This window comes from Trachemys scripta, chromosome 4 (genome assembly GCF_013100865.1).
Source record: "Trachemys scripta elegans isolate TJP31775 chromosome 4, CAS_Tse_1.0, whole genome shotgun sequence".
In the NCBI taxonomy this organism is placed as follows: domain Eukaryota; kingdom Metazoa; phylum Chordata; order Testudines; family Emydidae; genus Trachemys; species Trachemys scripta.
Window position 1 is genome coordinate 90,577,822 of NC_048301.1, and position 15,389 is coordinate 90,593,210.

Below are 15,389 nucleotides of genomic sequence, written 5' to 3' on the forward strand. Positions count from 1 at the left end.
ACAATAACTGTAGCCATCAGAAATGTATAAATGATAGAATTTTTAAATGAAAAATCTCCCTTTTAAATCAATATTTTATAGCTGGTAATTTCTGTGCAATTACAACTATTAACTGTAATAGACAAATATCAGTAAAAAAGGAAGATTTAATCTAATGTTGTTTAGCTTTCATACATTTCTGCTCCTGTCAGGTTTTTAATTTTCTTTTATTAAAAATCATCTTGTGCTTTGAATGGAACATATCAATGTCCTAAAGGAGTGTGTGTTTAGATGCCTTTAATCCTGTCAATGGTGTAGTGATTCGCTCAGCACCACAATTTCTGTTAGTTTAAGTTTACAGCAAAGTGTTTTCTGTATCTACTTATGTGCTGGATTGCACAGCCCACAAAATATAACAGGCTCCAAACTCGCTGTGAATTGGGGGGTGGGTTTTTTTGAAGCATCAGATCTGTTCTTCATTGCAGCACTGCAAGTAACAACTGGACTACAATGAAGCAGTTTCATAGATGTGGGAATGTTTAGATTTAGCTGCCAATAACTAAAGGCTTTTAGCTTTCGCTAGCCAGTCACAGTTTGCATTGTTGTTGCCTGTTGATTTGTCTTCTCTCATGATTTCTTGACATGCCGCTCTCCACCCACATCCACATTAGCAACCCTCACATAAAGCATGTTGAGATATTAACCAGGTTATAGGTTCAGTGGAAAATTACATAAAGATTATGCTGTGTGGAGGTATAAAGGGCTGGTATTAGCTTTCCAAAAGAACTTTGCTTTCGTTACAAACACAGCTGCTTTTTAAAAACATCCTAAATGAAATAATTGTTTATAGCCAAGAACATATAATATATATAATATATATATATATAAAAAGAATCCAAATACTGGCCTGAGCAGTAGCCCCCAAAGCACAGTCCCCATTGAAAATTCTGCTATATTGTTGAGTTCATTTAGCACTTAATTATAAATCTCTATGCAGATTGGAAAACGTTTTCCTCCTTCAGAAATACTGTTATATAAGCTGATTTTTGTATAGATTGACTTTAGATGAATTTATAATCTTTTCAACCCAAATTACAGCATGCTTGAGTCATAACATCTATAAAGGTATTTCTCTGAGGACCTCCAATATTGAAAATTGAAAATAAATTCAAACTAACACTCAGTCAATATATAATGTTAACCTAATAGGGTAACAAAATTTGCAACACCACACTATAAGGTTAAAAAGAAAATAGTATAATAAAGGAAATACAAAGGCTTTGGCATGGTTTTTACAATCAACAATGGTTAATTTTGATATGTAGTTGTGAACAACTTCAAAACACTTAAGTTTAAAACTCTTGCAAGCACTTTTAATTGGTTAGGAATGAATTCTAGATGCACAAAAATGATTGGACTGTGAACAATAGTACAACTATATCTAAGAACAATTAACTTTTGCCGACCAAAAAAGAAATGTATGATGCATGAAAATGTGTATAAAACATCTATAGAATATTCTTGTCAAATATAAATGAAATTAACTTTATTATAGAAATCATTCTGGGAGATTTCTAGGGAAGACAAATACTTACATTTTGACATAAAACAAATTGGATTATATCGAAGACACAATCTACCTTTTATCTATCAAACTCTTTTCTTCATTGAAGTTCTCTCTTACCCCTTGTTTGCACATAAGCTTCATCTGTTAACAACCTTTGGAAATACCAACAGATATTTTTCTTACATAAATCTAGTGCGTATTGTTCCAGGTTTAATTATATGCAATGGAATGATACAAACTTGGAACATCAGTCCATAATCTATAAACAGATTGGTAGAAGTATTCGATATATCTTGATAAAACTCTTAAATTCGTGGCAAAGCTTGTTGATCATGGCTTCCTCTTTTTTTTTAAAACAACTTCATGACCAACACAGATCAAACATCCATCCAGTCTACATTGTTCTTTTTTTTTCCATTATAACATACAAATGCCCATTTACAAATAATACACCAAAATGAATAAAAGTTTGGATACCAAAATGAAGATTTGTTCCAACTGATATAATGCCTTCAGTGTACAAAGGTCCATGTTAAAGTCTTTTCCATGTGTTACAGAATAGGGCACAGTTGCAGTACAGAAGCCATTCTTCCTTTATAAAATACTGCTGAACATCCAACTGTTGTCCATATAGTCATTTACAGAATTAACACATGTTTTACTGTAATCTTGGCCAGTACTGAGACATATCAGGTTCACTGCCTGGAACTTGAACTGGAACTGACACGCCAGGTGAAATAAGACCTGAAAAATGAGTGTGAAATATATGTTTTAGCTTTTCTACATAGAACACATTTTTCTGCTTTACAGTTTTAAAGAGTTGTTCTTGTATTCTGGAAAGTATTAAATCAACCTACCAACTTACAGAATCTTAGGATTTGTTTGTATGTTTTAAAAGTCCTCTGAACAAATAGAATTGAATTAAGTATCAGAGGGGTAGCCATGTTAGTCTGTATCCACAAAAACAACAAGGAATCCGGTGGCACTTTAAACCCACTTTTTTACCCACAAAAGCTTATGCCCAAATAAATCTGTTAGTCTTTAAGGTGCCACCGGACTCCTCGTTGTTTTTATAGAATTGAATTGTTATTACCAATAAATTTTCATTTCATAAGATAAAAATAAGCCAAATTCTCAGCTTATTTACACCAGCTGAGAATCTGGCCCAAAACGTATAAAAGTTTTCACTATCAAAGTCTTTTTATTCTCAGAAATGTGTCTAATTTGCTCCTGTTTACAACAGATGGTTTGTTCATTCATTTCAGTTAGTTTCCCTTATTATAAATACACTGAAGCCTCTACAAGAGATCAGCCTGATAGACACCCTCATGTCTTAAAACTCTGCCCCACCGCATCTGCAAATGTAGGCCCCAATTCTACAAACACTTACACACATGATTAACTTTACTACTATGAGTAGCAATGCCATTACAATCAATGGGACTACACACAGTAATAAAGTTAATTGCATGCCTACTTGTTTGATATGATCAGGGCCATCCTGAGAAAAATTCTCTTGCACCTTCATTAGGACACTTCCTTTAAGCAACCAGTTTTTGTCTCTCCTCTCGGTTGTAACTTAAAATAAGATTTCAATGGACACCTCAAAAGCCAAGGAAGGTTTTACATTTTGGCCTTTGGTCAAATTCTGCTGTTATTTAAGCCAATGGTAACAGGTTTGGACCTTTTGGCAGCCAGATGGTTAGCACCAAATGAATATTAGTCTAAAAGAAAGACAAGGTAGAATACTGGTGAAACCAAACTATGGGAAATTTATCTTCATAGAAGAAATTAATGGACACCTACCTGTTGAAGTGGTTCCAGAGGTGCCCATTGGCTGGCTGTTCATGTGTGTCTGCATGTGAGGAGGTGTGTACGTATCATAGCTCCGCCCATTCACTGACGGACTAGTGGGCAGCATGCAAGAGTAGGAGGAGGTCTGGCTGGGTACTGGGGGCTGTGGGGAGGAAAGGACAAAATAATGTTACAAATCTATTAATTTAAAATGATTTGAAGCCTCCATTTCATCTATTGGTATCTACCAGCACACAGAAGTTTCATAGGACCTAGCCTCTTTTGCATAAGCACAAACAAGCCAAAGTTAGTCTTCTAAATCCATATTTAGGACCTTAAATGGTCTCTTTTCAGAGGTGTTGGTCAGTCACCACTCTTATTAAAGTCAATAGGAGCTGAGGGTGCTCAGCGTATCTGAAAATCAGGCCATTTTATCTAAGTGCCTAAATACCGATTTAGATCCCTAACATTCAGCACCCAAGCTTGAAATGCTGGCCTTGTTGTTGTTTATGCAGAGGAGAATAGGCCTCATGATATTTGCATGTGCAGATAGATTGAGTGTGGGCCCAATTCTGCTCTCACATACACTTATGTAAATCAGAAGTAACATCACTGGAGTATACCAGCATATGTGTGTGTGTATGTGTGTGTGTGTCTCTCTCTCTCTCTCTCTCTCACACACACACACACACACACTTTTCCAGTGTATTTCTTGGTGGTATCCATGTCAGTGGGGGGGATTACTCATAACTAGGACTTTGCCAAATTCACGACCATGAAAAATGTGTCACAGACCATGAAATCTAGTCTCCTCCCATGAAATCTGGTCTTTTGTGTCCTTTACCCTATACTCTACAGATTTCACGGGGGAGACTAGCATTTCTCAAATCAGAGAGTCCTGACCCAAAAGGGAGTTGCGGGGGATGAGGGGGGGTCACAAGGTTATTTTAGTGGGGGTCACAGTACTGCCACTCTTACAACTGCTCTGCCTTTAGAGCTCAGTGGCCAGAGAGCAGCGGCTGCTGGCCAGGCACCCAGCTCTGAAGGCAGCACCCTGCCACCAGCAGCACAGAAGTAAGGGTAGCAATACCATACCATGCCACCCTTACTTCTGTATTGCTGCTAGTGGCGGCTCTGCTTTCAGAGCTGAGCTCCCAGCCAGCAGCCACCCAGCTGCCCAGCTCTGAACGCAGCACTATCCCTACAATAACCTTGTGACCCCCACAACTCCTTTTTTGGGTCAGGACCCCTACAATTACAACACCATGAAATTTCAGATTTATATAGCTGAAATCATGAAATTTACTATTTTTAAAATCCTATGACTGTGAAATTGACCAAAATGGACCATGAATTTGGTAGGTCCCTACTCAAAACAACTGAAATTGGCCCCAAATTCATGACAACAAAACCTTGTACCACACAAGCAAATATTCCTTACATGCATACACACTATCTACACACTACAAAATATGCATGGTAGAACATACACTGTCATTGATTAAGGCTGACCATGCACAATCCACTTACAAATTCATTTCAGTCATCACCTTTATGAATTATACAGTCATCTCTCAGCAATGAATATTTAGGCTGGGATTTTCAAAGGGGGCTAAGGGAGTTAGGTGCCTAAAATTATTTTACCTCTGTAATAAATGGCAAGCCAAAGGAGGAATGAAGTTTAAGAGGGTCTCCTGCACTCCCAACATGTATCTCTGGCATACATTTTGCCATCCACTTTCTGACTGACATGAATTGCACCAAAGGCCTCAAATATCAATAAATAACAGTATAACTGCTTCATTGTTCTACAAGTTTGAGGGATTCTGCCTGCAGCACCAACTTTGTTTGGCTGATTCTGAGCAATTAGTAACATAGTAATTAGTACACTGGAATAGCTCTATTGCCCATCTTATCTAATATCCTGTCTGCCACAGTGATCAATGCTATATGCTTCAGACAAGGCTATAAAACCCTCACAACTGGCCAGTACCATTACAATGCCCAGCCTCCCCCTCCCCCCCCATTAAAAAAGTTATATTTTGCATCTGAAAGGACTATAGAGGAGTCCCCAGAGGAGTAGATTCCTTCCGAACCCTTCTGGTGATCACTATATGCTTTCAAGCATGAGGATCAACAGCTCTTGGAATCTTAACTTAGCTAGCATAATTGCAGGTGCCATTGACATCTTTCTTTCTCAGATGTTCCTAATGTGCCCAAAGCCATATCACCTGAGCAGTAAAAATCTAATCCTTTTAGCAATTTACTAAGTTGCTTGCCTCAATAATACTGCAGCAAGGAGTCCCACAAGTTAATCATCTTTTTCTTAAACAGTTATTTTAATTTCTTCATGTTAAATTTATTGCCTTTTAATTTTGAGTGCAATTGGCCTTCTCCACACAATACCATTCATTATTTTATATAACTTAACCCTCCCCACTCCTCTCCTTTCCAAACTATATAATTTTAGTCTTTTAAATTTCTCTTCACTCCACTAATCGTTATTGCTGCTCTTCCCTTTTTGTTTCTGCTAGGACTGTAGGGGAAATATTTTCAAAGACACACAGGTGTGTTATACACTCAGCGTCTATTCACTTGCACTGAGAGCTGGGATCCCTAACTGCCCTTTGTGCCTTTCAAAATCTCTTCCTTAATTCGTACTGAGGGCCTGTCCTTACATTCCTGGCACACTCCAAGCTCCACTGACTTCTGAGGGACCTTTTGGCACACAAAGTTGAGGATCTGGCCATTCATCACTTATCTGATAGATAACTTATTATATTACTTACTTGCATAGGCAGGTTGTTAGCCATTGTGAAGCTAGGCATGGGTGGCAGAGCACTGTATGTGTTTGTTAGCGCAGTGTCTGTTCTGCCCAACATTGAACCTGATGTGAAAGAGGAAACTATAATAAAATAGACAAATAGGAGATGAACACATTAGTTTAAGCTTCGATAACATTTGTTATATATAGTCAGAGGATTATGTTTTAGTTCCCTAAAAGGATGAATTAATCTGAATATATGTCTTAGATTACCAGGTGTGGTTGGTTGCGGGATTGGTTGGTAGACACTTGTGCTGAAACTACTGCTGATGGGAATATGGCTGGGTGTGTTGCTGGCTTGTCTTCTCTGATTCCTCAGTTTTTCTTCCCTTCTCCATTTTGCCCTCCTGTTGGAAAACCACACCTGAAAATAAAGGGTTTTTTTAAATTATTACATAGGCAAGACTATACCTACATGGCCCCAAATCATTCATTACATGTCATGGCACATGCTAACATACAGCCTCCTTGGAGCATAACAATCCATTAAGTATAAGTCAACCCTATGTCTGTTGTTTATGCTCACAAAGCTGGAGATGGACAAATGTTTGATCAAGATCAGTGGCTTCCTTGTACCTTTTAAAGTCAGTCATAAAAAAATTTAAGGGCACAAGAATTTGAGTACCTGTATTCTTGCTTCAGGTAGGTCTATTTTGGCAGCTAGTCTCTCCCTGGCAAACACATCAGGATAATGGGTTCTCTCAAATTCTGAGAAAAAGAAACAATGTCACATTAGTTCTAAAGACTTTTTTTTAATGACTTAACATAGCTAGATTTGAAACGTCAGGTTATTTCTTAGCATTTCCCATGCTCTATATATTCTACAGGACAGTCATGTAAAAGTGAAGTTGAAATTGTGTGGGCTAGTAATGGGGCAATAATTGTGCCATACTCACATAGGTATCCCCACTGAGATCACATGGGTAAGGATTTGTGGGACTGGGTCCAATGTGAATATTTTTCAGGGAGTGTTAGGGTTCCAGGACCCTGGTCAGAGGGGACTCAAAGCAGCAAGTGAGTCTCTCACCAGCAAGTGGCTTGGCACACAGCTGTTTGCTGCCGGTGCAGGATCTTTGTGGTCATGAGGCCCTCGCTCCAAACCCTCTGGGCATGTCACAGTGTGACCTGTAGCAAGGATGGGTGAACAGCAGTTGGGAGTTCCATAACTCTCGTTCAGCTAGCATGCACAGTGTGCCCTGTGACTTTGGGAACATTGGTATGTTTTTAATGAGGGGATTGGTGGGGAGCTGTGAATAGAATTGTATTGTGCCCGGGATAATCTTTATGCACTCTTACATATTTTTCTTTAAAAATCAAACTTTTTACAGCTGTTCAGATACTACAATGATGAATGCCATAAAAATGCCTATAAATAAACCTCTGAAGCATGATGGGGGGAAAAAACAGAAGGGTGGGAGGCATAGATTTTATGTACCTTTCTATCTATGTATATAATGTCTGTGAATGCCCCACTTCCATTTAGCTATGAACATAACCGGCATGCATTTTGTTTTTCTCTCCTATTTTAGGAGTTTGAAAATGTCACTCACCTTTCTCAAGGGCTTCAATTTGCTCTTGGGTAAAGGATGTCCTATTTCTCTGCAGCTTTCTTTTCAGCTGAAGTCTCATCTGGGCCTCATCTGAATCTTCTCCATTAGAGCTGATGGAGTTTGTGTTTTCACCTCCTCCTTCCTGTTGTGGACAGCCATCTGCAACAACCACAACGGAAAATTAAAACAAATTTAGCCCAACTACCAGTTTCCTATAGTTGCAATATACAATAATAAACTGGGTCAGCCATGTTTGCTGACATCTTTTCTTAAACACACTTAAAGTGTCAAAGTAATAGCTCACTGATGACATAAGTTATATAATAGTATTTTATTTTCCAGTCTTGGCATAAATATTAAATATAAAAACTCACTGTGATATAATTATATTTTCCTTTTTTACTCTGGAATAAAACAGGCATAAAAATCATTTCCAGTGAAAATCATTCTTCATATTGAATCTTTACTAAAAAGCCATGCCAGTCTCCTTTCTCTGCAGAATTTATTTACCTATTGCTATATTTAAAATGGTGCTGTTCAGTATTTCAGATTATCTATAATCAGTAATTCCTATCTAATCAATTAGATGTTGATAGGTTTGTAGAAAATGCTATTAAGAAACCAAACCAAGCTTGTAATCTTTTTTAAAAAATATTTATCCAGTTTTTATTTGAATTCTGCACAGTCAATTTCATTTTAAAGGTTGTGAATTTAGAAGTGCCTGCATTGTTCTGCAGTTTTATTCAACTATTGTATGAGTGTGCATTGCCTTGACACCTATTACTGAGCACAGCTGTAATTATATCATCACCAAGAACAGGCTATAATTGCTGAAAATGGAATTTTATATTTAGATAAAAGGACTGTCCATTCTTTGTAATGTGTTGCACCAGAGAAAAGTAAGATTTCTTTTAAAAATTTAACATGTAATTTTAAAAGAAATAGTAGCGAGTTCACTAACTAGCTAAATATGCTATTCTGCAGCTGAACATTTGGCATATCATTTAAGTGGTACATTTTTAATTAGGGGACTTCCACCACTTTTAATGTAATTTCTATCATTAAACAAGGGGAAATTTTATTGTTTTCACATTTCTGTAGGACGGAAAGATGTGCACTTGGTCTAGCTGTCTTTCAAAGTGTCTGCAGACACCCAGAAAGGTTTGCAAAAGGAATGGACATTTCTGTTAAGACAGAGAAGTTGTCACTAAATTAACTCTCCCTCTCTTTTCAGAGCATATTTTTCAAGACATTTTGATGTTGCTGAATGAAAGCTGGACTAAGGGAGGCAGGGGCTACTTATACTAATTTGCTTTAAAAGTTATGCTACAAAATAAATGGCAACACTCCTGTTACATCCTTTAAATATTGTGGGAAATCAACTTTAAAGTAATATCATTTATAATCAGCTAACAATAGGCACAGCCTTCAAAGCTTTAAGCGAATTGTGACAGAATCTGGTAGGATCTTTTCAAACACTTTGAAATGTTTTAAAACCCAAACTTTCTTCCCCATTTAAACAGTTGGATTCATCTACAGTGGTCACCATATGGGCGTTTGTAGATCTATTGAGATGACCACCAACACTTGAATAGAAAAGGGCTGCTTTTCACCAGTACACAATGCCAGCAGAGTAAGGGAAACTATTAAACTCTTGGGGCAGGAGGGTTGGCAAACTTTCGTGGGCAGAATTTTGAGGACACAATCAGGGCGGACAACAAAAAGATTCTCTTGAGGCGTGCAGTGGTCCACATTGTATCACAAGGATCCCAGTCAACAGACTTTTCAGTGAAGTATGTTAACCTTTATGCACTACTATCATTAATCACTGTCCCCTGGGCTGGGCTACTCAATGCTAGTTAGGATTTTTACTTTCTATAGGAGAAGAGAAAGAAAGAACACCCCTAAACTTGTGAATAGGATATCTCTATACACTGAGCCTGTTTACTCAACACCAGAAAGAGAGAAAACTACTTAGCTAAGATTAGATAAGCTTCAACTAACATATTAGAGCACAAGGGTCTGTTTTTATTTACTAGTGAAAGTTGCTGGGTGACTTTTTAAGTGTTTCCCAAGCAAGGACTTGTGTGTTCACACCCTAGGTTTTATTTGGGGAGGGGGGTGCGTTTAGAAAGGCATCTCGGCTTCTCTGTTAGTTCCCCTTGCTTCTTAAGGAGCAGAAGCATTTTCCTAGCCAAACTTTTAAACCGACCCTTGTTTACCGAAGAAGAAACCAAACTTGCAACCCTCACAACTACAAGGGAGATTCTGAAATTCTTGGACGCTGGAATGCGCTAGGGAAGGCGTCCTTGTAAAAGGCATTTTCACTGCATACCCGGCTCTGTTTCTTTCACAAAGCGCTAGTGATGTCTTCAAATACTATTTTTTAAAAATCAATCCCTTTCTTTCTGGTTTATTTCTAGCCACCTGAAGTTACGTGTGGTAGAACCGATCCGAGCCCTGGCGGCAGTGGCTTGTTCATTTAAAAGGCTATATCGCACATTAGTTTCATTTAAGCTGGTTAGTGATCAAAAACCAGTGCCCGTGTAATTTGTCAGCAGTTATTAATGTACAGCCTCCTTCATGTGCAAGCCTTGTACAAAAAGAGAGGTTACAGCCAGATCACTGAATATACTCCTCGATCTTGCAACAATAAACTGTAGTTTCTCAATCTTAAACTTAAAAATTGAGTGATTTAATATATATATATATTTTTTTTTTTTCCGGAGCCAACCATCCCTTCTAAAGCTTTAATGAAGCGCTTTTTACTGTCTTAAAACAGCTTTTCTTGCAACCCCTGGGAAGTTTCGCTTTGGTTCGCTTCCTTTTCCCAAACTTGTGCTTTTAAAACACTGTTGATCGAACTAAAGGTTCGCCATGGAATAACAAATATGATTTTTTTAAAGTGTCAGACAATTAAGATGTCTTCTTTTAAAAGGGGCCTTTTTAGAAACGTTCTCAATAGGCCGTTCCACCTTCTAGACCTAATCCGTAAGAAAGCGAGTGAATGTGCGTCCCATTATCCTATAGCTAGACCATCTGACGCTGGCTGTAGGATTTGTTTCCTGGAAGAAGAAGAAAAAAGACTCTGGGAAATAAAATCATTCCTTAGTTTCTTAGTGTCTTAATCAGTGAGGCGGAAAACAAGCAAAAAAAGATAGCAAACCAATTGCGGCACCTTTCAGCTGCAGAGCTGGGATCAAAACATTGTAGCATCTGTTGAAAGAGAAAGTGTCTAAATCCTATAGAAGGCTTTAGTCTTATAAGGAGGGGGGAAGATAAGAAACAGTGTCTCCGTGATCCCTAAACCCACTAAATCACTGGAGAATTTCTCCCGGATAGAGATGTCTCTTTTTGTTCTGTCAGCCCTCATGTATCCATTATTTTATTCACTGCTGCATGGCGTTTATCAGATTGAGACCATATTTGTCCCCCTCTGAGACCTAACCTTGCCTTATGCTTTCTGAGTAATGGACTCTTAAAACCCAGGAACATAGCCCTGCAAGGAAAAAACATTAGCGCCAGCATGAATATTCCAGAGGAAATCCATTTTATTCATTTTAATTTTGTGATGCAATTGCTTTGAGTGTCTGTAACTCCCCCGCCCCCAGCCTGCCTCTCCCTCGCTCCAAGGTCCAAGGTTGGTGTGCTCCAAACTGGATGCGCATGGGAATGTTTTGCTTGATTTTATTTTTTACTCTCTCTCCATTGCTAGAGCTCGGACTGATGGCTAGTGCGTCTCTTTAACCCTGGCACATTTTGGGGGAGGGAGGCTATGCGAGAAACAAGCCAAAATCCACTAATACATGTCACACAACGCCAACAATCCCAACGCTAATTCTCCAACGCAGGGGGGGAAAGAGTCTAACAAACACAATGAGACAAAGACATCCCAACTGCCCCACAACACGCATTATATAACCATTGCAAGCAACGCTCGACACCCGGCCGCATCAGCCTCTGGCCAGTTACAAACCCACCCGCTTTGGAAAGCAGCGAGTCTGTTTCCCCCCATCCCCACCGATGTCGGGCTTGGGCAAAGGGGGTGTTTGGAAGAAGCTAACCGGGGCTCTCTAGTGCAGGGTTGGGGGAGGTGATCTCTGATTTAGCAACAAACCCAGACTCTCAAGTCTGTCTGGATGCGGAGAGGTTTCACTGTTCGGAGTGCTGCTCTGACACATGGGTGTAGCTTCGCATCCCGCACTGATCTCTACATTTAACACGTTTTCTAAAACCCAGAGAGAGGAAAAAAGTGCCTGAACAATTTTGAATTCTATTGACGAAAATGACACTCATTTTAGTTGATACAATACGGGGCTCTGAACAACCTGTAATTTGATTTAACAAGAAAAAAAAAGGGGGGGGAGAAAGATCCTAAAGACTGAGGAGGTTAAACTCGAAACATTTCACCTACAGGCACCCAAAACGAGATCGCTCCCCCACCCCTGCCCCTTCCGCCTGACTGGGTACTTTGGAGAGGGGACGCAGCCTTGGGTGGGGGCTCCACCCTGATCAAATCCAACCTTCACCCAGCTAAATAATTCAAATGAATTATGAAACCAGCAATGACTAGTCAAAACCCACGGAGAATACCACTCAGTGTGGGACCCGGGTCTGTAAGTTGGCTAGACATCAGCTTAGATGTCTCCAAACAGCGACAGCGACACAGGGCAGATGACACTTGTATGCATACAGGTTACACAGAGACATTTTAGACAGCTGTCTATACACAGGGTAGATTCTATACGTATATCATATGAGTTAGCTATAGCGAGCCAGTTTAGCTACAGGCATATAGATTAGGTTGCACATATAGATGCAGAGTTCTATATATAATTCTACAGCTCATCTAGAATCCATAGACAAAGTATAGGTTGGCCACGGTTGGCTCCTTTATCCACATTCCCCCTCCGCAGAAGCAAAGGGCCAGGCCGTGCAGGAACAAGGCAGCCCCAGGGCTAAGGGAGTGATTAAGGGCACTCGGACGCTAGTTAGCCTTCCCTTCCCAGGGCAAGCCTCTGGTTACTCTCTAATGCCCTTTCTATCTCCTGACAAACCGGGAACACTAAAGGCTGTCTGGGAAAGTTTGAGCCCACAGGTAAATGTGCGGGACCCATTACTTCGGCTGAGTTCTCTCTGAGCTAGCCAGGGACTGGGCGATCATTAGGACTCTCCCAGTTCCAAAGAAGGAGATGATATTAGACAAAAAAGGCGAGAGCTTTGCTCTCTATCTTTCTAGTGTCCTTCATGGATTGTTTTCTTCTCTTAAAACTGACATGTCTAATTGGCAAGCGGTGCCATATCGTGTCCAGAGGTCTCCTGTGGAACATTTCTACAGCTGTCTCCTTCAACTAGACGCTTATTCATGTCGCCTTAATGAGAAACAAAACGATCTCTAATGAGCAATTACATAGCGACAGAATTGTTCCCATAACAAATTCTTGCGTGTGACAGAAACATCCTTTGTACCAGATATTCCGCATACTGTTACTGATTTTTTTTCTTGCGGGGGGAAAACAAAAAGCAGGTTGTTGGATAGACACCTCTTTAAAGAACTGACCACAGCTAGGGAAAGGTCTGAGCCTGAACAGAGACTGTATTCAAAAAGGAGCCATTAACCATCTTAAGTATGTAACAGACCATCCCATTATCCTTTATATTATCCCCTTGTCATTCCTACAACAAATACCTATTAATCTTCAGGATAAACAGGTTCCTATATTTACAAAGTTGTTTCAGGTCCACTGAGGAGGGACAATAATCAACCCTACAGAGATAGTTACCTTACAGTGTGGCCAATCTCTCTGGGTTTAGAGACGCTCGCACAAAAAGCCAGCTTGGGTGTTGAGCAGAAACTCTAATTAATAGGCTGATACAAGGTGAAGGATCAAATCAATAGCTCAGGCGCCTCCCCCACATACGCCAGGTCCGCGTTGCTATTTCACTGGCACTTTTTTACCGAAAAGCAGGATTCTGAATGCAAAATTTAAGAACCAAACTGGAAACCAATCAGCTAATCAGCCCCAACGCTTCTTTATACTGTAGGTGCGTCGCATACCTGCATTTATTTCCCCATCATTCCATATGCGTTCTACTCACAGTCACATAATTTGTCAATTACAGTAAAGCGCAATATGATACAATCATGTTTACCTCGCAGTCTGTCAGCGAGCTAACTTGTCATACTCCTACAAGAGGGTGGTTCTCGGTGCATTTAAATGGGAGATTTTGCTATAACAGTAAGTAGGTTTCTTGGAAAGGGGTAAAATATTCATTTCAACAGGGATACATTGGGGGGACATTGCAAAAACCGCTGCCTTTTTAAAAGCCTCAGGGATGTAGTGAACCTCACTTCGACATATTTTTTCTGTGGGGAAATTCACAGCGCAGATAATCAACGTCCATGCTCGCCTTTGCTTGACATCGGAGAGCTCAGACGAGGCTGTGTGGAGAGGCGCCCTTTTGTTGACAAGCTTTGCAAAGCCCAGAAGCGCATCTGACTGGGATCTGCCTTACCTTGCGTAGGCTGTCCTGGTACCGACGTACCGGGGTACCATCCGGGTCGCGTGCCCCATGTCCCTGTCTGCCCATTCAGCATCCTTAGCTTGTCATACATCCCATCTGCACCCATCTGTTGCTTTTCGCTAGCCAGGTTGCGTAGAACTCTGTTTATTGATGATACCTGAAAGGCAACCAACATTAAACAAAATGGTAGTGTGCAGCACTCTTATAACAAGACTTCAGTTCAGTATCACCACACTCCTCTGCATCAGGGCTATGGATTGATTTAACCTGGACATAATTAAAGAGATTATGTGATAATAATTTGACTGAGTACAGCAGCTATCATAGACTGATCGCTTTGTATTGCGATTTACCAGATTCCATTAATAACCCCATAGAGATTTTCCTTGCTTTAGTCTTGCATATATGTGAATTCCTGATGGAGCAGACGTAAAGGAAAACCCGGATGTTTAAGGCATTTACCAAGTTCTTTATGCAAAAAAATTGTCTGACCCTGCCACATGCAAATGATGTGAACTACTATCCTCTCATTTGATATCAAAACAAAGGAAGCAGAGGCTCGCTACAGCTACCAGGCACTGGACACAACAGATAGGAAGATTTTTTTCATGAACTTACACTGGGTATATTATCGTTGGTACAGACCCCCTCTGATAGTAATCTGTCTCGAATCTCCCACGCAAAGATGGAGGGGCACTCTCGTTTATATTGCGCTATTTTGCTTACAACTTCTGGAGTCGCTACTCTTGGTTTACTACCTCCGATTGCCCTGGGTCTGATGGAGCCAGTTTCGTAATACCTGCCCAAAATTTTACTCACACATCCATTCGACACCTGCATAGGGAAGCGGACAGAAAATCACATTATTAATAATTTCAAGACAAAAATAAAATTGTTTAAGTATGCATTAAACAATGACAAGCTTACGTTTTGATTGTCCAGCACTTGGACTTTTGCATCTGCATGGGTCTATAACACAAAAATATACCTTAAATGGTATGAGAACTTACTTAGAAAATTTTTTTCTTTCTTAAAAAAAAAAATTACATTTGTGGCCCTACAAACTACAAATGTGATACTTTTAAAACATTTGGAGGAAAAAAATCTGATAAAAATGTATTTTAGTATTAATGTTCAAATATGCCTTAAA

The 15,389-nt window shown here is 39.6% G+C and overlaps 1 protein-coding gene across 6 annotated transcripts in view; it reads right to left on the reverse strand.

Annotated features, from left to right (window-relative positions):
* Positions 1-1,508: 1,508 nt before the first annotated feature.
* The window catches only part of PAX6 (paired box 6), a 31,378-nt gene continuing 17,497 nt past the window's right edge, over positions 1,509-15,389 (reverse strand). For 3 of the 6 annotated variants that reach the window (XM_034769908.1, XM_034769907.1, XM_034769910.1), the window contains exons 6-14: positions 15,167-15,208; positions 14,858-15,073; positions 14,231-14,396; positions 7,715-7,873; positions 6,790-6,872; positions 6,378-6,528; positions 6,130-6,245; positions 3,353-3,503; positions 1,509-2,290 (exon numbers count right to left, since the gene is read on the reverse strand). In XM_034769908.1, the coding sequence (XP_034625799.1) occupies positions 2,205-2,290; positions 3,353-3,503; positions 6,130-6,245; positions 6,378-6,528; positions 6,790-6,872; positions 7,715-7,873; positions 14,231-14,396; positions 14,858-15,073; positions 15,167-15,208 (1,170 nt within the window). In that variant the 3' untranslated portion in view covers positions 1,509-2,204. The remainder of the gene's footprint in view (positions 2,291-3,352; positions 3,504-6,129; positions 6,246-6,377; positions 6,529-6,789; positions 6,873-7,714; positions 7,874-14,230; positions 14,397-14,857; positions 15,074-15,166; positions 15,209-15,389) is intronic. The other 3 variants (XM_034769911.1, XM_034769913.1, XM_034769912.1) reach the window with 3 other exon arrangements.